The sequence below is a fragment of the Zea mays genome, chromosome 1 (genome assembly GCF_902167145.1).
Source record: "Zea mays cultivar B73 chromosome 1, Zm-B73-REFERENCE-NAM-5.0, whole genome shotgun sequence".
Lineage (NCBI taxonomy): Eukaryota > Viridiplantae > Streptophyta > Magnoliopsida > Poales > Poaceae > Zea > Zea mays.
The window spans coordinates 207156896-207179259 of NC_050096.1; the positions used below are offsets into that span (position 1 = coordinate 207156896).

At 41.4% G+C, this 22364-nt stretch overlaps 1 protein-coding gene and 1 pseudogene across 2 annotated transcripts; one reads left to right on the forward strand and one right to left on the reverse strand.

The window, feature by feature from the left end:
* Positions 1-360: 360 nt before the first annotated feature.
* On the reverse strand, positions 361-3033 carry LOC103649160 (uncharacterized; annotated as a pseudogene).
* Positions 3034-12235: 9202 nt separating this feature from the next.
* Positions 12236-14351, forward strand: LOC100280097 (uncharacterized). Of its 2 annotated transcripts, none has more exons than NM_001367920.1 (3): positions 12236-12625; positions 12874-12967; positions 13043-14349. In NM_001367920.1, the coding sequence occupies exon 3, from the start codon at positions 13134-13136 to the stop codon at positions 13941-13943; it is 810 nt and encodes a 269-aa protein (NP_001354849.1). In that variant the 5' UTR covers positions 12236-12625; positions 12874-12967; positions 13043-13133; the 3' UTR covers positions 13944-14349. The 2 variants fall into 2 exon arrangements, with proteins under 2 accessions (NP_001354849.1, XP_020405919.1); XM_020550330.1 differs by having other exon boundaries at positions 12242-12625; positions 13039-14351.
* Positions 14352-22364: the final 8013 nt, after the last annotated feature.

The following is a 22364-nucleotide window of genomic DNA, read 5'->3' on the forward strand; positions in this document are numbered from 1 at the left end:
CTCTGCCAGAGTCAACACCGTCCAGCTCCGATCACCGGTTCATGGAGGCGGCGGCGGTACTCCTTCGGCAGGCAAAGGAGCAAAGTTGGAGGCGACGAGGGTCCAGATCCGGTCGCCGGCGTCCATCCGGGGTTTGGAAGCGCCGCGGCCAGCTGGAGATGTCGCCAGCCAACTCTCGGGCTTCCTCTCCTCCATCCCCGAGATCGTCGCTCGTGGAGATCTCGCCAGCCAATGCCCGGGTGAGAAACAGGTGCGTCTGCTCATCATCTTTGTGTAGGCACCCTTCGTTCTCCACGGATGCTCGCGACACAATCGAAGAAACTACTCTCCCTCTCCACGACCACGTCCTCCACTCCCCCCCCCCCTCAATCACGAGTTCATCGTCGTCCACAACCTCCCCTCCTCAAAGACAACTGACTTTGTCGGCACCCCTTCTACAGGGTCCTCAATCCCCACGCCGCCATTGAACCCGACTCCAAGCTCGAGTTCGATATGCCCGATGCCTTGCGTGTGTACAAGATCGACTGTGTCGAGCGCTTCGACGACACCAAGTCCGTCCCGTCGTCCCCCAATGGCAATTCCACCAACGGCGTCGCGTCCAAGGACTTCGCTACAGGCATCTCCTCCCGACTCTACCTACCCGCGAGAGTGGATCCCGAGAAGAAGCTCCCCATTGTTGTGTTCTTCCACGACGGTGCATTCATGGTCCACAACGCCTCCTTCCCGCTGTACCACATCTACATCGCATCTGTCGATGTCGCGGTGCCCGCTAGCCGCTGATCGTGCTCCCTCACTCGCGATGCTCCCCCCTGACTGGCCTCCCCTTTGTTTATTGAACGATTCTTGTATATTATCAGGTGAGGATTGGTAAATTCATTGACTGATCTTGCCCCCTCTCTTAGGTTCAGGTGTTGTTGTTGCGTGCACAGGTTCAATTGTCTACACTTGTACAACAATTTAGTGAGGTTGATACTAACTGTATGCTCGCTTTGCTTTCTTTTGTGTCACAGTTCTGTACAAGATTATGCTTAATATGAAGAACTAAGGAATATAATTCAGAGGTAAAGGTTGTAATTGTTTTTGCATGTTTCGTCTTCTGTATATGAAATTTGTTTTTACATTATGTGTGTAATTGGTGTCGTTTCTGATTATTGATTGTGCCTCTTACCAGTTTGATATGTTGTCTACACTGCAACTTATCCCAACAATAAGAGTGAAAATGTGCCAATTTTATAATCTTAAATAAACATGAGACCAAGGTGAGCTGTTGTTTTTTAAAAACTCACCCTCACTATTTGTTTCCATATGAGCAATTTGCATTTTAATAGCATTTTTGCATCACACTTTATTACAATGTCTTGTGTAAGGCTCTAATTGTTGTTAAGTGTTCGTGTATGCCCAGGTGATTTTTTGTTATCATCTTGTATGTGCAGGTTTAGTGTTCAAAATGGCGGCCTTAGGCAGGCTTGGTGGTCTTCTAAGTTAGGTTTAGGGCCACTGGTAGCTTGTCTCCTTCAGTGTTCAAAGCTCCTCATGTCCACCAGGCTATTCATTGGTGGTGAGTTTTTGTTGTCTTGTTTCCTCTAATATACCAACAGCCTTCCATTTTTATGTTTATTAGTGTTCTTTGGTTAGGTCTTGACGTGAAACTAAGACAAGCATTCAGTTAGTTTGGACAGGTTACTAAAGTTTGTATACACATTTGAATGCTATTATGATGTGTGTTAGTGGCTCACTGAATGGTATTGATCCAATTTCCTCTACTGTTGCGTAATGGTAGATTACGAACAGCAAGCTAACAACTTCGATCATTGGGCTTTTGGTTACCGATATAGTAACAATTCCAACAACAAGGTCTGGGGTATGCTGTTTTGGTAGCTCAGGAGATGCAATGCTTACAATATTGTCATCTTCCTCATCATCCGAATAATCAAATACCACTGTTCTCTTTCTGTTATTTGCATTAGTGGATCCCCTCTTGTAGTTTATCCCATGTTCATCATCGCTGCTATTTCCATCTGCTTCTTCCTTCGCACAAATTTGTGCATCAGCAGTAGCTAAAAATACTAACAGCATTAGTTCTATATTAGCATGCTTGTAAAGGGTTGATATACAGGACTAGATATGTGCTGAGAGTTATAGACGAGAAAGTAAAGCACAAAGAATTTGAATATGAACATTTGTGAGATAATACCTGCAACACTTGCTACAGCTGTAGAATTAGTGGTACTTGGAGGCATAGGTTTTGCTGATGCACGACCCCACATGTTAGCCAGCGATCCACCATTACTAGGCATGGCCTTTCCATTTTGAGCTTTACTTTTGCTTGCATAGGCATCAACTGATTGTTCTTTGTCAACAGGACCATTGCCAGCCTTATCTAATATTGTGGAATTATCCTTCTCGGACTTAGTGTCTGCTCCCTGCTTTGAACTTACAGGCAAATCTTGCCGCCGAGCAGTAACAAACTGCTCCTTTGGAGTAACACTAGGCTTAGACTATGCGGCGGCTGCAGCACTATTCAAGGGCTTTGGTGGCAATGAACTCACATGCTTTCCATTGGATGTTCGCTTGACAAAAGAATTCAAAACACCACAAAACCTGTGCATGATTGTGAAGTGACGAAATTGAGAATACTGATCAGGGATAAAAGTTGCATAAATATACATGCATATGAACACAGGTTTGCATCAAGGTATTATCTTTGACAAATTTCACTATTTTATATATAAATCTATCTCCATCTATATGTGTGTTTGGTTATGTATATTCTCATCTGGTTATGTCTTTGCTTACAATTCCTTCGTGGGCATGCCTTAGACTTGGGAGAAAACCAAATGGGCTAAGAGAACAATACCTATTATCTCTCAAACAGTTCTCATAATCAAAAGGCTGATTGAAAAGCTCCTCTGCCTGCACAAATTCATGATTCCAAAGTATAGCTGTATCTTTTGGAATACAGGCCTGGATACTGTAGATCTGAACCGAACAAGAATCTTTGAAAATTTGCCTTGCTTCTGCATGGAAGACAGATTAACTTTTCACATAAGAAATTTGACACTAGATAAAAGAAACATATCGCTGGGAAGTGAAATGGTTGTTTTCCTTTTTTGCTACTGACTAAGAAGAGATCCAGATGTTCTGATATTCACAGAGGTAACTGCATGCCGGACAGCCGGAGTAACTAATATTGTTGGCCTCCAACTGTATACATTTTGTTAGCTATTTATGTTTGCATTTTAGCTGGTGATATGGGTTAATAAGCTGATCAGATCCCTCCCTCTGTTTGCCATTATTATACTTTCATATAATGCATAGTACTACATGTTTTCTTTGACCTTCATTTGATTACTGACCATTGTGTTATAAAGCTACTTCTAACTTGTGTGCCAAATTACATGTTACGACTATTCATTCGATTATCTGGCCATGATGGATTACCCACTTCCATCAGAACTTCCCATGCCTTTGTCAGCCAATCCTATTAAAGAAGTTAGTCCTTAAACATCAATTTCCATGCATCATGTCGCTCTGTATATCATGTCTTGCTAAGTTTAAGCATTTATGAATCTTGTCGCTGTGTATATCATGGCTAAGTGGTAATTGCCCTTATGTTTACATGAGCAGTGCGTACAACATATATGCGCAGATTGTAAATGAATGACATAATGTTAGTTGTGACATAAGATGAGCAACACTAACTCCTTTGTTTGGCCATTGGTCGATGTTCAAATATATTTGTACTTGACAAAGGAAATTGTTATATGGTGAAAGTTGTGCTGACCTTTTTTTTAGTTATAGCAAAAGCTTCTTCTGAAAGGTGCAACTCTGACTAAATATTTCATTTTTGGTGAAAATTGTTATATGGCTTGATTATCTGAATGGGAAATACATTAGTTGAAACTGAAAAACAAAATTGAGTATACACAGTAACATCCATATTTTTTGGGATGCAGATTGGGCCACTGAATTCATTGTGTTTTGGGCTTTCTTTTAGATATTTTATTTCTTGCATTTCTGGAACTAAATTGTGTACGACAAACTGTATATATTAATAAAAGGACTTCCCTTATATTTCATTTATGCATTGTCCTTACCCCGGTACCACACATGAAACTAAACGGTAGGAGTATATTTGCTATGTAGACCAAATGGCTAAAACCATCCAATATTTTCATAAACTGAAAATGCAGAGAAAGCAATAAAGTTGTATCAATACAACCGTACAGGCTTAGTAGGAGCTTCTAATATCTAGCACTAATAATATGTAGAATGACATATGACTGAACAAACAATATGAGGACTGGTAACAATATTGATTTTGCTAATAGGGCTTAGATTGGATACTATGATTTGTTCCCATGTGATTTTTCCAGTCCTCTGTAGGGCTTGAAGATCATCCTTTGACTCATTTATGATATATTGGCCCATGATCTACATGTTAAGACACCTTTGTTTTACCACCTCAATATATTGTTTCCTTGGTTTTGTATTCTTTTAATTTAAAACAACCTACCCTGCTGCCTTGCCGGGGAGTGGCCAGCGACCGCTCCACATGACCACATCGGCTGAGGACATGAAGGAGGCACCGACAGTCACAGAGGTGCTGTACAAGTGGACAAACATCGGCAAGGGGTGGCAGTCGCGCTGGTTCGCGATCCACGACGGAGTGCTCTCCTACTCGAAGATCCTGCCTCTAAGGACGCTGCCGCAGGGAGGACCTGGGCGCGGATCTTGAACTAAAACTAAAGGATGCCTATGTAAGTTATATTTTCTCTCACATTTACATCAAAACTTATTTTCCAATAATCAGCAGACCTTGACATGTTTCTATATACTTTCTCTCACATTGACAAGTTTTTTAGATTTATTGCAGGCCACCTTTATTTGCTTAATGAGTCGTCGATCTTCACACATTTTTTTAGATTCATCGTAGTTTTTATGCATTCTTTACATGTTTTTGTCCTTTTCAGATTTAGTATAGGTAAGCTTTTTTTGCTTGGACAGTCTATTTCTCTTTGCTTCGACAGTTTCTTTTAGATTCAGGTAGGCCACCTTTCTTTGCTTAGTGTGTGGTCGATTTTGACACGTTTTTCAGATTAATCATAGTTTTTATTCATTCTTGGCATGCTTTTGTCTCTTTTTTCAGATTAGTCTTTATTCATCCTTGACATGTTTTTGACTTTTTTCAGATTTAGATTCAGTACATCTAAGCTTTCTTTGCTTGGACAGTCTATTTCTCTTTGCTTGGATAGTTTTTTAGATTCAAGTGACTTGGTGCGGTTCATTTTGTTCTTAGTATGTTTAGATGTTTTTGATTCTGAACTTTCCATGGTGCTATTCGTAGAAATCCTGGATTAAACACCATGATGGTGAATTTCTCGGGGGGGGGGGGGGGGGGGGCATCAATTGGACCACCTGATTTTCTCTTCTTTGATATCAAGTTTTACCATGGAAAAAGTTCAAATGTTTTTTATTCTTGTGCAAAGAGTTGTTGTGACAAAGTGCTCTATTAGTATTAGACTATTAGTACAACATAGGCATCTTTTGCTCCTCCCCTGTTCTCCCAGCTCCAAAGCTCAGAATTCTGCTAGCCAGCTAGGAATAGTTTAGGAGTGTCGTCCAAGTAACTTAAGCATCATTTCCTACTCCTCGGAGGCATGGAGTCTCCAGAATCGTGTACCATTTCTATCTAATTGTTTAGTGAAGTTGCTTCTGATAAGCGTGAACAGCAAAAAAGTACTCTTGTGGTTGTAGGTGCAAGACTCGAACGCCGCGCTCTACAGCCGGCAGAAGTCTGCGCAGGTGAAGCTGTACGAGACTTGAATGATGTCCACCATGTGTTCGTTCAAAATCCCCTCAAGGTAACAAGTTTTGATTCTTGATGATTTCAGCTGCTAAAACTTGAGAGTCACTTGCAGATCTCATAGTTGTTGAATTCTAATGTTGTCTTGTAGAAAAAATTGAAGCCATGATCTCATGCTTTGGTTAAGATTAGCTCTATCTTTTCGCTTTCTATCCAGGGAGCCACAATTTTTACCTTACTCAATTATATTCATGTATTTAGATCATATGTTTGATTTTAGAGCCGCCATCCCAGGTGGGTTTGGCCTTCTGATCCTGACTTACATTTGAGTTGTAAGAAAATAGTTGCACGTTTAGCAGAGCTTTTTTGTACACCAAGTTGCAAAGAAGTATATTTTTCTCCCCACTCTGGTTTGATTTGACCAGTTTTTTGCTCGCTATGTGTTACTTTTTGTTGAGCAATCTGCTATTTGCTGATTTATTATGCATACAGATCGGATGAGGAGGAAGGGCTCAAAGCCAGATGCCACTACCGGAGCGCTAAGGTGGACAACGTTGTCTACTGTCTTGAGGATGACGTCTATGTCAAGGTCCTTGTTCATTGCTTTTTGTTGCTTCTGCTCTCATTTTCCAATTGCCATTAGGTATCCTGCACACATAACCCTTCTACGTGGAAATCATGAAAGTGGACATTTGACACATGTATGTTCTAATATGTGAAAAATTGTGTCAATTGTCTATCACCGAGAAAACGAATAAGGTGAGCCTTTTTCCCTTTTCTTACTTTGTTTCTCTCTTTTCCCCCTTTTTTGGTAGCATGATGATGAATATTTCCCCCCTTTCTTACTTTTTATCTCTCTTTTTCTTTTTTTGGTAGTACTATGTGTTGGCCCAATAAGAGATCCGCTTTCTTCAATTCTGAGATGGAATTCTATCGATTCTTACTCCAATTTCCCTAACTACCATACTCCATCTAATCTCCAGATTCTGGATGTTGCCATAGCAGAAGACGCTAGCGAGAAGAAACTTTGAATGTAATTGCAAGGAAGCATGACGTGGGCCGACTCTCCATCCCAGATCTTCCTATCATCATCATCACATCATTATCTTTTTCCTTGCCAGGTCAGTGGTGCTGTCGACCCATTCATCCATGAACCACCGTCTGCATGTCCTGTTCATATTTTTCGTCCCTCTGTGTTATATAGATAGTCGACACCATCCATTTATATCCTTTTTATAGAGCTAATCATTGAGATATCTCTTCCTCTTGGTCCTGATGAATTTGTTCGTTCTATGACGAGAAATGCCTGTATACCTATGGTATCCTTCGTAGTTCGTGTTGCCATGGCCCTTCTTTATCATGTTGCTCATCTTCGATAGATGCCATGATTCAGTGAATTAAGCATTTATATTTGAGAAAAGGGGACCAGTTTTATGAATAAAAAAATGACAGGATTGTAAATTTGTATACGCAAACCGCTTTAATTCTTCTTTAGACGGGCTAGCGACATCTAAACGGCCGAAAGCAGCAGCAGAAAAAGGTGTGACTAAGAGTCCATATTTTGAATTTGGGAAATGCGGATCCTCCCTCTTTTTTTTTGTCATTTTCGCAACTGTAGCAGAGTCAGATAGTCTTAATTTGTGCACAGTTCACTACTTCACTCGAACAGTTGTGTCTTTACTTGAGCTGATGATGTTGAGTTGGAGTTGAGCAGATTATACAGCACGCTTTTGCAAGGCAACATTCTAATGAGTTGTGTAGCTTTGGAAAAAGCTAAGGAACCTGACAAAGGATGCAAAAATGTGACTGATTTTACAAATAATATTGTTCAATGCAGAATTCTGGTAGCTGCCCTCCCTGATTTTAGTAACATGTTGCAGCTCGTCAAAGTTTAAGCAAACCCAAGGCATAACCAGACTCTCGACAGGGACACAAGTACACAAGAGAAACTTGTAAGAGAAATAGAACATCAAACAGCAAGTTCTTGGTCCTGTGCTACCGAGACGAGAGAAGCATGCGTGTATTGATCACCTCCGTATATACACCTGACACATCATCATGCACTACTCATCAAAGGCTTGATTTTTTTTCAGCTGCGTCAGATGGGCGGCGCCTTCCGCGACGGGGCGGCGCCGGACTTGTGCGCCAGGAAGAGCTTCTTGAGCAGCCTGAGCATCATGAGGAGGCCCATCCTCCGCCGGCGGACGACGGCGTGCTTGCGCGTCTCCAAGGCGCCGTCGAGCCAGGGCTCCCTCACGGCAGACAATTATAAGCACTCCAGCTTATTGGGCGTCATAGTTAGTCAGACAATTATAATAGCGTACAAAATTTACGGAGTGTCTATGACGCCCAAGAATTGACACATGTTGGATATTGGACTTGTGCTATGACGCTCCAACTTATTTTTAAATCTCAAGGTGTTTGATGTTCTATTTCAAAGCATGTTTGATGCGAGCCAGCTGTTGGGTTTATTTACTCCTTGTATGACCATTAGTAAAAGGGAAAACTGACGTTTCTGCTACATGTTTCAGGATTTCCTTAGCCCCGGCTGTCATTTGCCTTGTGTCGAAAATAAGTATGCTATAAAGCGTACTGTCTTGATGGGAACTTGCTGAAATACATAAAGTAAGTAATCATCTTTTTTATTTTGCAAAGAACCTCGTAAATACTACAATTCTGTACAGAGTAAGCTAACACTTTTTTTTTATTCTGATTCTCCCAGAAATCTGACAATGCGGTCCTTGGGCTTCCTTATGCGTTGGCCAACCAATCATTCTGCAAATCATTCAACTTGGATCTGCTTGAAGCCTCAGCTACACTTACTCTCGCTGAGTTGTGGCTGGCTCTTGGATCAAGCCATGCAAAGAAGGCACTGAGTCTTGTCTACCAGAGCCTTCCCATGATTCTTGGTCATGGTGGGCTTGAGCTGCGTGCTCGAGCTCACGTTGTTTTAGCAAAGTGCCATTTATCCGATCTGAAATTCTCAAGTACTTTGCAACACTTCGTGTTACATTAAGTGGACAACCTATTGCTGATCCTTTAATGTGTAAACCTCTCAACATATTGGTCTGCTCGACACATCCACCTAGACGCTAGAAGCTAGACCTGTTATGCTTGTCGAAACGCCTGGAGCGGCACATATCTATAATATATATTGTTATCGTGTTATTATACGGTTCCGTTGCAACGCACGGGCACTCACCTAGTCAGAACCATATGTATACGGCAGCAGATGGTTGACAGGTAAAAAGACTTGTTTGGCCGTATACAAATCTCAGCGTAACATACGCACATAAGTGGCCTACGTGGAACTAATTAAGAATACACATCTCTATGTGAAACTACACCTGTGTGGTCCATATGCATACGAAACCATATATATATAGGATGGCAGAGATGTTCACGTACATGCAGAGCCTTGGCGCCGCACAGGGTCATGCTCCACCACCTCCGTTGTTCCCTGCAGCTGACCCTGCTGACTTCACTACTCCTGTGAGTATCAAAATTTTAGTACTGCATGATATATATTCATATGTTCTCACACATACAATCTCTTCTCTGTGCAGGGTCAATCGGCGGCGTCGAACAACCCTCATGCTTCGTCCAACCCTTCGCCGAACCAGTCCAGATGCCCACCTCGTTGATGATCCAGACTTGGTCTTGTGAGTGTTGGTCTTGTGAGATACTTGGTGATGTTTGGCTAGACTTGGTCTTGTGAGATACTTGGTGATGTTAGTGATGATCCAGACTTATATCTGTTTTGTGATGATCCTGACTTATATTTGTGAGACTTATATTAGTGAGACTTTGTGATATATATGGTGTTGATGATAAATGTGTTCATTCTGTGATGCGATTGATATATAATGTGATGTGAATGATATATATCTTTTGTTTGTTTGGATGGAACAGCAAAAACAAATAAAAAAGGGACATCCTGGTCACTTTGCCGAGTGTAACACTCGGCAAAGGGTCGCTTTGCCGAGTGCTATGACCATGGCACTCGGCAAAGAAGGCAACCTGGGAACCGGTAAAGCCATCTTTGCCGAGTGCTGACCATGACACTCGGCAAAGAAGGAAACCTGGGAACCGGCAAAGCCATCTTTGCCGAGTGCTGTTGCCAAGGCACTTGGCAAAGGGACTGGCAAAGGGGCCCACTGGAGGACTCTTTGCCGAGTGCCAGTCCACCAGACACTCGGCAAAGTAGCCTCCTTTGCCGAGTGCCTACGAGCGCTCTCGGCACAGGGACTGGCTGTGGGGCCCACTGGACCCGTCTTTGCCGAGTGCCGAAGAAGACACTCGGCAAAGGATCCGTCACCGTCACTTGGCGCCGTGACAGTGACTTTTCTTTGCCGAGTGTCAAATGGCACTCGGCAAACAAAAAATACTCGGCAAAGAGGCTGTTGCCGATGTACAGTTCGTCGAGCGTTCTTTGCCGAGTGTTACACTCGGCAAAGCCTTTGCCGAGTGTAAAATAGTCTTTGCCGAGTGTCTGCGACGCTCGGCAAAGAAGCTGAGTCCGGTAGTGATACATATGCGTTGATTTTGTCTGCCTCTATTAAAGTTTATGTACTAGTGCATGCATATTATATTATATTGCATATGAAACTACATCTGCAAATGAAACTGCATAAATATGCATTGCAGGTGCTATGTGATTTTGTTTATTCTGTGAAACTGAGATATATACTGCCCTTAGACCATCTCCAGTAAACTGTGTAAATGAACGTGTAAAGTATTGTTTTGCACTGTAGATTACAATGTTTGCAGAGTGAAGTTGAAAATAGTGAGTAAGATAGAAAGTGGGATAGAGAGTCTGCTGAAGATAGTCTTATACGATTATATTACTACACCCTATTGAATTTTGCGAGAATGAATTATCACTTGCTCACCTACCCAGCACCAGCAGCCCCTAGTCCCCTACTACACAATTACACATGCGACACACATACGCTATAGCAAAAGGAACCTCTTGTTTGGTCTCCCACATACTAACCTCCAGAGTCCTAAATCCTACCTAAAGCACAGCTGCCAGGTAAAAGCATAAGCATGCCTCACCAGCAACACACCAAAGCATCTAATAACAATATATAGTCTGAAGCGGGCCGGGATCCATGACTCCTACACACTACCTATTGACCGAATATGCTGCCATTATTTTATGCTGCCAAAAGGTGCATGATCCACCAATTTTAAAGTTATGTTAAACGGGAACAGCGAGGTTTTTTTCGTTCTGGATTTAATTTCCAGCATATATAATGCATTGGTATTTTCGTTATAAACCTAGGCTATATATATATATATATATATATATATATATATATATATATATATATATATATATATATATATATATATATATATATATATATATATATATATATGATTCGTTGCTGACCATATGCTATACATATTATTAATTAAAATCCATGTGGTTTGAAGAAATGTTATGCTGCGAATAAGTGAAAGTAATGCTCCTTTGTTTTGGATAAGAAAGCACACTCAAGAATTGCATCTCTTAGACTGACCGCAGCGGTCGACCATACTGCTCCCCCTCCCCTTGCATGTCGGCTGTAGGGGGCACCCTATGGCCGCAGCGGTGCCCCTACAGCGCCCCCTACGTGTCGGTCCCCTTCTCTCTCCCCCCAGATCTAGCGTGTCACTGTTCATCACCCTAAACACTGTGTTGTGGGTCCACGAGTAATTGTTAGTAGATAAAAAATTGATAGTTGGTATAGAAAATGATATTTTATAGTGGTAGTGGGGTATAGGGGGGTATTTAGGGGGAACCGCTGCGGGAGATGAAAAAATAGGGGGAAATAGGGGGGAAAAGTGATATAGGGGGAAAAATTTAGGGGTAACGGTTGCGGATAGCCTTAGGGTTGTTTGTTTGAGATTATAATCTACCTAGATTAATTAGATTATATAATCTGGTCAAATTATAATCTCAAATAAATAGGCCCTTATCTAGGCCATCTCCATCAGTCAATGTAAATACTGTGCAAAGAACTGTTTTGCACTGTAGATTATACTGTTTGAAGAGTATAGTTTGAAATAGTGAGTGAGCTAGATAGGGAGTAGGATATGAAGTCTGTTGGAGATAGTCTTAGCTAGGTGAGATGGCGACGAAGGTATAAAATAAAGTATATTCTCGTTCTATTAGGTGGTACGTTACCGTGCATATGACACCACCATGACATGCCAAAGTTAAATCAGAACCATATGTATACGGCAGCAGATGGTTGACAGGTAAAAAGACTTGTTTGGCCGTATACAAATCTCAGCGTAACATACGCACATAAGTGGCCTACGTGGAACTAATTAAGAATACACATCTCTATGTGAAACTACACCTGTGTGGTCCATATGCATACGAAACCATATATATATACATGTGATGAGGTTATACTCTCTCATGGGTTCACCAATCAATTTATGTGTAGTTCTGCACGGGGTGGCCATAGCGTTTTGTTGCTCCTGTCCTGCTACTTTTCTTTTTTATATATAAAATGGTGCTCCAACCATGCGCCTGTGTACACATACGAACACACTAGCTACACATGTCTACCAGCTTGGAATAGAGCAAGTGAATATATATATATAATAGTTCAGCCTGAGATCATCCTCTCCCCACAAGTCTTCTCCTCACACATATAGCAGTGCGAAGACACACTGTACTAAACCGCGAGGAAAAGTAGCAAAGAAATTACAAGGGGGTGGACGCGCGGGGGGCAAGTCGTCTCCTTCGATTTCGTTCTTGCCTCTTTGCCTCTCTCAAGGTCTGCTCAAACTCAAAGTGGATTCGGCAGAACACGCATGGTAAAAGTTTCTCGATGAGACATCTTACTCGCTCGCTTAATTTCATCAATTCTTGGGTCCAATCGAACTCTAGTGTTCTCTTCTCGTTCAGACTCATTTATATATGCTCCCATCTTCTTAATTTCTTTGTTTTGGTTTGGTTTATTTTGATCAAACATGCTGCTTGGATCTTGACACACATGGCGGTCGACCGGTTAGCTAGCTAGCTAATATGTTTCTATTATGTATTTTGTTTTGCATCTGCAAAGGCGTAGAGCGCGGGGAGCAAGAGATTTCCTAGCTTCAAGAACCTGGAAGAACAAGTCGAGGATCCGTCGTCGAGCCCGACTGTTCTAAGAGAAAGTAATTAGCAAGCAGCTCTCGATTATACTGTATTATTTATCGAAACCCTATCTAAGCTAGTAGCAAGCTAGCTAGCTAGAAGAGGAGGAGGAAGCTGGCGAACTGGTGGTGGGACGAGGGGCGGGGCGGCCTGCCGGAGCCATCCCTTGGCAAGAACCAAGAAGAAATGGCACCTTCCTCCAAGGACGGCGCCACCGCCACCGAGCAGCCGACGAGCGGCGACGACGACCGGGAGAACGGCGGCACGGGCGAGCCCAAGGAAGGCGCGGTGGTGGCGGGCAACCGGCGGCCCCGCGGGCGGCCGCCGGGGTCCAAGAACAAGCCCAAGCCGCCCATCTTCGTGACGCGCGACAGCCCCAACGCGCTGCGCAGCCACGTGATGGAGGTGGCCGGCGGCGCCGACGTGGCCGAGTCCATCGCCCACTTCGCGCGCCGCAGGCAGCGCGGCGTGTGCGTGCTCAGCGGCGCGGGCACCGTCGCCGACGTGGCGCTCCGCCAGCCCGCGGCTCCGGGCGCCGTGGTCGCCCTCCGCGGCCGCTTCGAGATCCTCTCGCTCACCGGCACGTTCCTGCCGGGCCCCGCGCCGCCGGGCTCCACGGGGCTCACCGTGTACCTCGCGGGCGGCCAGGGGCAGGTCGTCGGCGGCAGCGTCGTCGGCACGCTCACCGCGGCGGGGCCCGTCATGGTGATGGCGTCCACGTTCGCCAACGCCACCTACGAGAGGCTGCCGCTGGACGACGCCGACGAGGAGCCCGCCGGGCAGCAGGCGGCGCAGCTGCCTCCCGGACCGGGCGGAGGGCAGCCTATGGTAATGGGCGGGATGGCCGACCCCTCAGCGGTGCCAATGTTCGGCGGCGCCGGCGGTGTGCCGCCAAGCCTCATGCCAGCAGGGGCCGCAGCCGCCTCCTCCGGTGCGGGCCTGCAGCTCGGGCACGACCGACTTGCATGGGCTCATGCACGGCCACCGCCATACTAGGAAGCCGGGGAGGATGCATCATCCATGACCGAGGAAATTGATGAATTAGAAATGGAGGATCGTTCAGCGCAACAACAGCTAGCAGCAGCTCAAGGACGACTGCCACTCACCATCATATAGTAACTAGAACCGAACGAAGATCGAATTAAGCGCTAGCTTCCAGGAGCTAATAAAACTCTCTTCGATCAATTCTACCTATTACAGTACTCTGCTAAGAAGGTAAACTACTTATAGTGCTATATATGTATGTATATTACTACACTGCTACTGCATGCATGTGACTGTGTGGCTGTGCCAAATGTCAGCGCAAGATACGATGGAGCTTGCATTGTTTTTTCCCATTGTAATGTTTGATTTATATTAATTATTAGATACAGCATGATAAATAGATGATGGATGATTATTACATACGGTATGTCTCTTTGATCTCTCTTCTGCAAAACACTACCACTAGCTGGCACTAAGATGATCAACTCCACTATGAACTCATGTGAGATTTTTGTGTTTGTTTTTATCACTTCAAATAATTGTGGTCTGATAATAATATATATACCGGCACAGTAAATTACACAAAGTGAATCTTTTTGGTAAGGGCTAGTTTGATAACTTCATTTTTCAACGGGTTCATATTTTTCTAAAGGAAAATAAACTAATTTTCTTTGGAAAAATGGATATCTCTTGAGAAAATGGAGTTGTTAAACTTGCCCTAAAGATGAACTTCATATCTAGCTTATTATTCCCAGCATATATATGGTGTTTTTGTGAACGGATGCATATGCTTCAGCCTTCAGAGCGATGATTATATACTGACTAGCTTAGCTTCGTCAGGGGTTAATACACATGTCTGCCTATATGTGCATATATACACACTCGTCAATTTTTGTGTATAGTATAAGTGGAGCTTTGTATTACCACCTGTTCTGACCATATGCTTAAATGCTTAATTGTCATCGGTGATGAAGTTAGAGTAAATTGAAGGGAGCGGCTGTATAGATCACTTGAGTCGTACGGGGTAATAATTGGTGTAATTTTAGTTAATGTAACTGTTTTTATATCTTTGAGGTTTGCATCCCCTAATTTTAATATAGCTTCACCCCAGCCGCTTGTTATATATATACATGCTGCTCTGCTGTTATTTTGTAGTAGACTCAAATTCATTTCTTTTGTACTGAATTTTTGGTTTCGTGTATGTATTTAGGGATTGTTTGAGAGTAAGAATAATGGATATGATTGAGGGGGCTAAAATCCCTCATTATTTGAATAGTGAAGAATTCTAGCCCTGGGCCCTCAATCTCTCTCCATTACATTTGCTCCCAAACAACCTGTTTATGTATACATTTCTCAGCGTAATTATGGAAGAGATATGCACGGTGTTGCACTGCTACACAGTGCTACTAATGCTAAATCTAGGCCATGTATATAGGCGCATAGCAACCCCTGGTTGAGTGATACAAGTATTCGGGGATATAGGGGGCAGTTCCTTTGATTTATAGTTCTGGAATAAAACCAACCAATGCAAGCTGCCTAGTGTGCCTACCGAAGAAAATAACATCCTTCACAAATTAAAAGAACAAGGTATGGGATGTGTTTGTTTCAGCGGATTTTGACCGTCAGAATCGAAGCGCTTCGCTTCTCAGGTAAGAATCATTTTAGTGAAAATCATTCAAATCAACGTGAACATAGAATCCACCGAGTCATCGCGATTGGAGGAATCTGTCACTTACTACATTCTAAACCCTATGGACCCCTTAATGTACCTCCGCACGTAAGTCTCGCGATATTCAGATTCTCCCTACAGCCAGATTCTTTAGGGATCCAAATTATCATAAAAATTCGTCAGAAAAAAGTTGAACCAAACAGGCCCATACTGCTACACATGGCAGGGATTTCTAAATACATGTCTATATATATGCAACCAAAGGTTAATAAAACCGGTAGATGATCTGTATGCTTGATGTTAATTGACATGTGCACAAACGTTAATTCTTCACATTTAGGTTGCAAATGTTTCATTCTCCACAAATGTTTGATTCTTCACATGTATATAAACTAAGTACTTAGTGTCTATATATTTCGCTCTCTTTTTTGGTTGATGGTCATTAACTATCAGGTGCAAACCAACTCATTAGTGCAAACCGGCCAATACAAGAATAGAGATGGGAGGACCTTTATTTTTAAATGGTCCTCCCATCTAACCTTGTGTTGGTTTGTTGCATGATTTGTACCGATAAGTTGGTTTCCACCGGATATGTTCTCATATATTATATACAATATTCATTCTGAAATAAATAAATTTCTACAAACAGGTGCAGTCGAACTATCTTAAACTTGAGCAACTTTATAGAAAAAGTAACATCTCATCTACAACATCAAAAAAATATTGTAAATATATATTTTTAATGGTGTATCTAGTTATACTAGTTTAGCTTTAGCATAAATATTGATGTTTTCTATAAATTTAATCAAATTTAGAATAGTTAACTTAGAACTACTCTAGAAGTTGATCTGGTTCTGGGGACACATGGAAGGGGAGTACATACTGCTGAAGTGAAGACATCTAATAACTTAATTTGGTTATAAAAATTACTTTACAAATTGAGATATTTTTACATTAAAATGCAGTATATATGATAGCTTGTTTATATGACAGTCGATTATAGAAAGAGTAGTTATTGGGATACCGCGTGGCGCCCCTTTTAAGATACGACACCACTATATATATTTTTGGCGTGTTTAGTTTCTAGAGACTAATTTTAGTCTCTAATTGTTAAATATGGAAACTAAAACTCTATTTTAACTTTCGTATTTGATAATTTAAGGATTATAATAAAATAAATTATAGGAACTAAAAATTAGTCATTAGAAACTAAAAACCCCTTTAATTTTAATTTTGGAACTAACACACCAATGGAACAGTGGCATGCATGCGCGATGGCCGGCGCGTGCATGAGCATGAGAGCAAACAGATGATGCTCGACTGCAATTGCAATGAGTGCTAGATCTTTGAGACTAATAAAGGACAAAACAGTTAAATCTTTATTAATTGATAAAGTATACTCATGGGCACATGGACAAGAACATATGCCTACGGAAGGTAAAGCTGGATTTGTAAGCACTGCAGTCTGCAGGTGTGCTTTCCCCTGTGCATGCGAGAGCGGACTCCCGATAAAGTCTCACGAGCTAGCAGAGAGCGTGGTCGATCTAAAAACGCTTGGTTGTTTGGTTTATATGAACTAATTTTTAGTCTCTACATTTTATTATACTACGTTAATGTCCGTATGTTGCAACGAGAACATATAATATCATGATAACTTATATATAAATGTGTTATATTGTTACGAGAAAAGATTTTGTAATCCATTGGTGATCCTGGCTATACATATAAATTTTGTTATTTTAATCTACCTATTTCACCACTACATTGCAATCATCAATATAATGCAGACCTATATATATGATAGTTAGGTGTCTGTGCGTTGCGACGACTCACAAATTATTAATAAAACGCGAGTGCACAACAATTACATAAAAACAAATAATATATCGACAATCGTACACTAATCTACTCCTTTGTAGAGATATTGATAAGTCTCTGTTGTATGTTTGCAGGGATGACATAGTGGCATGAATTGTCCTCGTAACTTAATAGATCAATCACAAAGTTCCTTCGAAGAATCCTTGCATCCTACACATAAAGACATAAGAGAATAGAACATCAAATCAAATTTGTATTATGTAACTGGAATGTATGTTTGAACATGAAACAAACGTACTCCAGTCACCCTAACAAATTTCATTCGCCTACCATTTCCCCACATGACCATAGCTTGTAGAACGAGGTATCTGGTATTAACCCTACAGAATAATGTTTGGTCAACTATGTTATATATAATGGTTATCATACAAAAATTCTATATTGTTGAGAAGGTACGTGATACGGAGAAAATACCCTTTTAAGTCAATTGGAATACCTGTCCGAATTGTATGTTCCCACTTAAAAATATCCTCTACCCATTCAGAACGTTTCTTGTTGTAGTCAATCTTATATTTCTTTGAGGCCATGATAATCGCTTCCACGAACCCCTTGTAGGGCATATGCTTACACCAATCTTGAGTGGGTGTAAAGTCGATAAAAGTCACGTGCTTTTTACCATGGTCAATTACTAAAAGGGCATAACACTCGTTGAATTTCCATGGCATAAGAACCTGCAAAACATCAATCATTAGGATTGCAAAGAAGTGTCTTTTTATAAATACATTCGAAATTAACACATACTTACATATCTACAACCAGTGATATATTAGTTCATTGATGACCAACAGTCGAGTGTTTTGGCTAGCTCTTCTGTTGTAGGGTCCTCGTGGTACTTTGGAAGTTTGCCAAAACCAACCATTCTCTGGATAAATATATATACATGACCACATGAGGATAAAGGTAGATACTATATATTGCTACATTATTGATTGGAAACAAGCTTACCCAGAAGCGCATATCCATATAATGCTTTATATCCTTTATCTTTTCACCTTTTGACATACGTGAATCTTTATTGGCAGGCAGTCGAACAGCCATATCAAAACATTTTAGAGTCATATTTAGATTTATCCTTAATATATTTGGTAAGTCTTTGACAAATATTTCTATCTTAATAGGGTTGAAACTTCGCACCATGTCATCTTGTAATGTAGCATGACGAAAGTCAATATCAAGACTATACGTAGTTGGTATACATAAAATAGATAAAACAATGAGCACTTACTGTAATGTCATATTGTCTTGGATTGCCATGATGTAATCGCATAGAACATCTATTAAATTGGCTATGGTCACGAGCATATCCTTTGTGGAAAGACCACTCATTAAAAAGTCGTTGGTGCACTCATCGGCCGATACCTTTATAGGAGTTCCTTTATCCCAATCATGAACAAACCACCTTTCTAAGTCCGCTTGAGTAATGGGACCATCATCATCTTCCATCAATACTTTGCTATCATCAGGTGCGTCCGGTTGAAATAGGCATTCAATCCACTTCCTTTACACAAAGGCATCATCAATAAGCACGACTTCTACCCTTGGCTCGCATGGGATTTGTTTAATCCAATCGATGAGTGCAAGATCACCCTGCGTGCAAATATAATCTAGGAACAAAACAGTCGTGAGATGAAACAGAGATCACTTGCAATCAAAAAATACAAATTGATCCATATAGTGCTATGGAAGTTATAATACCTTTCGGAACTATTGCAGTTGACACCGATTTTTTTGGCTTGTTATGAGACAAACACACAAGTAGAGATTCATCTATTGATAGTGTATTATCTCCTTGGGGGATAAGAAGTACAGTATTTTTCTCTTGAGATTACATCCTCGCTAGACAAAAACCTACAATCATTGTTACTATGTTTTACTTGATACGTAATTAAAAATGTCTATACTATAACAAGCTAAAACATATCTCAATCTGTTATCAATGTTACCAAATAACCAAGTATTGCATTAGCAAATATATCTATTAAATAATATGTAACCAGGTGAAACAAGTTATATATGGGACAAACAGAGCTAGGTAACTTATTAGGTCCATCAATTTAACCAAACTGTAAATGCATTGGTGAGAACATAAGCCTAATATTTAGAAGTGCCGGGTAGTAATGTACTGTCGAATGAGAAGTGATGGTTTCATATCATTTAACATAAGCCTAAAATGTATTTAATTTAATTAAATATAAAGTATGGATCAAATTCATATTAGATCTGACATAATCCACCATGAGCAGTCTAAAGGTAGGTTCGGCATAAAGCGCAACATAAGCCAAGAACAAGCTGAGCTCCAATATCATCAGAAACATTCCTAGCTGCCCAGAACTTTCAAAAATACAGTATATGGTATAGAATTCAGTTGCACAAAACATGACAAATCCAAAGCAAAGCAGACAAATCCCATCTTTTTGTTCAACAATTGTGGATTTTGATCAGCAAGAGTTTATCTGACTTCAACTCGATTCAGAATTCTACAATAAGGCCAAACAAACAAACACCATTCCGATTTCATAATTCTACAACACCACCAAAAAAACATTCCTAAACTGAAACTTAGAAGCAGGACATTCCTACTCCTGCTTTGATTCATTGCCCATTCCAGACCAACCATGAAGAGAGTTGTGCTAATGACATATTTTTCAATATCTGAAAGGCAAAAATACATGTTCACCTAAAAACAAAATACTCAAATGCATTACAAGTTGGTAATTGCCATGCATTCATCAATGTCAGCTATGGCGTAAGGACCTTCTTATAAACAATATTTTTGTGTATGTTGTGCCATTCATTGTTGAGTTCTTTTGTACCCCCTTTCTTCTTCTTCTCATTAGTGAATGGAATGGAAAGTATCTTCACGTTCGATCGAGCAGTGCCCCTTGATAGAGCAACATAAAGATGGCCATGAGAGAACACTGGTTCCGACAAGTACACACCAACATTAGGAATCGTCTGACCCTGAGACTTGTTTATGGTCATGGCAAAACTTAGTCTTACCGGAAACTGCTTCCTTTTAAAATGGAAAGGGAACATCTCGTCATCAGAGGGGCACAGGGGTATACGAGGCAAGAAAATCCGCATTCCAGCATTCTAAAGCGAGACAGTGATGTTGAAACTAAATAAAAACTTGGCCTATTTGAGACCTTTTAGTTTCTAAATTTCATTTTTTAAGAAACCGGATGGATCCAAACTGTGCCTTAATCCATCTATATAATAGTTGGCTTTTCACTATCAATGACTTCACCATCTCACAATGTTTTTTTGATTTTTGTATCTAAGTTGGCCTTACAACTCGCTTCTCTTCTCTCTCCTTCATCTCAGCATAATTGTGAGGGTATTTTCGATGTCAAAAATCATATGGGGGTTAATATAAATTCTTGCAGATCAAGGAAGCCAGCAGAGAAACACCTTCGCCGAGAGCAGTGCCAGCCCTGAGTGGGTCGGACGGTGCAGGCCCCTTGAGACATAGGGTCCATCTCATGCACACAAATAATATTAATAGTACTCCCTTTATCTAAAATTAAAATTTGTTTTAGTTAATTAATAGATTCATACAATATTTGATGTATATGTTATATATATATATATATATATATATATATATATATATATATATATATATATATATATATATATATATATGTTTAGATTCATCTTTATCCATTTAAATATAGACAGAAAAGCAAAGAGCTAAAATGACTACTATTTCATAAATGAGTGAGTATAAAATAACTATATAATCTAACTTAGTTTGTCGCGATTTCTGTCGATTGTCGCTGCCCGCCATCCAAAATTTGTAACCAAACAGGTGCATAATCAGTCATATTATCGTATCTAACAGCTCTGCAAAAGAGTTAAAAAGCTAGATTCCTCGGTGCTTTCCACTTCCAGTGAAGAAGTTTTCCTTTCATGATTGGGTGGCTGGCTCGCGCCTGTTTTTTATTCTGCATATACAACCACCTAGCCATAGATGCAGAAAGAATCTGGCATTCTATTATATTAGCAAAATAGAGGCAAAGCATTGCTCCACACAATCTTCATAGCATTTCAAACATGGAATCAGTTCCATCAACTCTAATGGTCGATTGTTGTTCCAAAAAAAAGAGCAAGCAAAGCAAGCATTGATGTGACTCCCGGCATGCCATATTGCCATTCAGCAGTAATTTTGCTAGTTCTTCAAACAAATGAGACCACATCAGATGTTATTAACGCAAAGTTGAGAAGCAAGCAACGAATTAACTAACATCATGGTACAACAAGGGGCTATCTAATGCTACTGCTAGTGCCTTTACCAATATGGCCAATTTCCACTGCTCCCATAACAAGTCATTATCGCCTTTGCGATCACACAAAAAAGTTGAATCGGAGCAATGCGATAATTCCATGGCAATACCTATATAAATTATGGCGGATCGCGGCTACAATTACTGGCTCTCTTCTTCGTAATCATCCTCCTCCTCGTTAGACTGCTCACCCTCACTTGTAGCCCCCGCCCCCGCCCCCGCGTGATTGTTGTTAGAGATGGCCAAACGGGCCGCCCGGCCCGGCCTGAGCCCGGTGAAGCCCGACCTGTTTTGGACCCGGCCCGCCAGGCATGGTTAGAAAACCGGGTCAGGTCGTCTAAGCACGCGGGCTCAATTTTCTGTCCGAGCCCGGCGTGCAGCGGGCCTAAACGGGCCGGGTCGGTCCGTTTAAAACGAAAAAAGCAGGCCGAAAAGCGGGCTAAGCGGGCCGAAAAGCACGTTTTAGTGTAAAAAAGCGGGCTTAACAGGCTTAGAGGTAAACGGGTCGTGCCGGGCTAGCCCACCGTGCCTAGTTTCCTATCCGAGCCCGACCCGTTTATTCGTGTCGGGCCGGCCGGGCCCGCATAAAACCGGGTTGTG

Coding starts and splice junctions, on each gene's coding strand:
- LOC100280097 (NM_001367920.1), top strand. CDS start 13,134: ATGGCACCTTCCTCCAAGGACGGCGCCACCGCCACCGAGCAGCCGACG.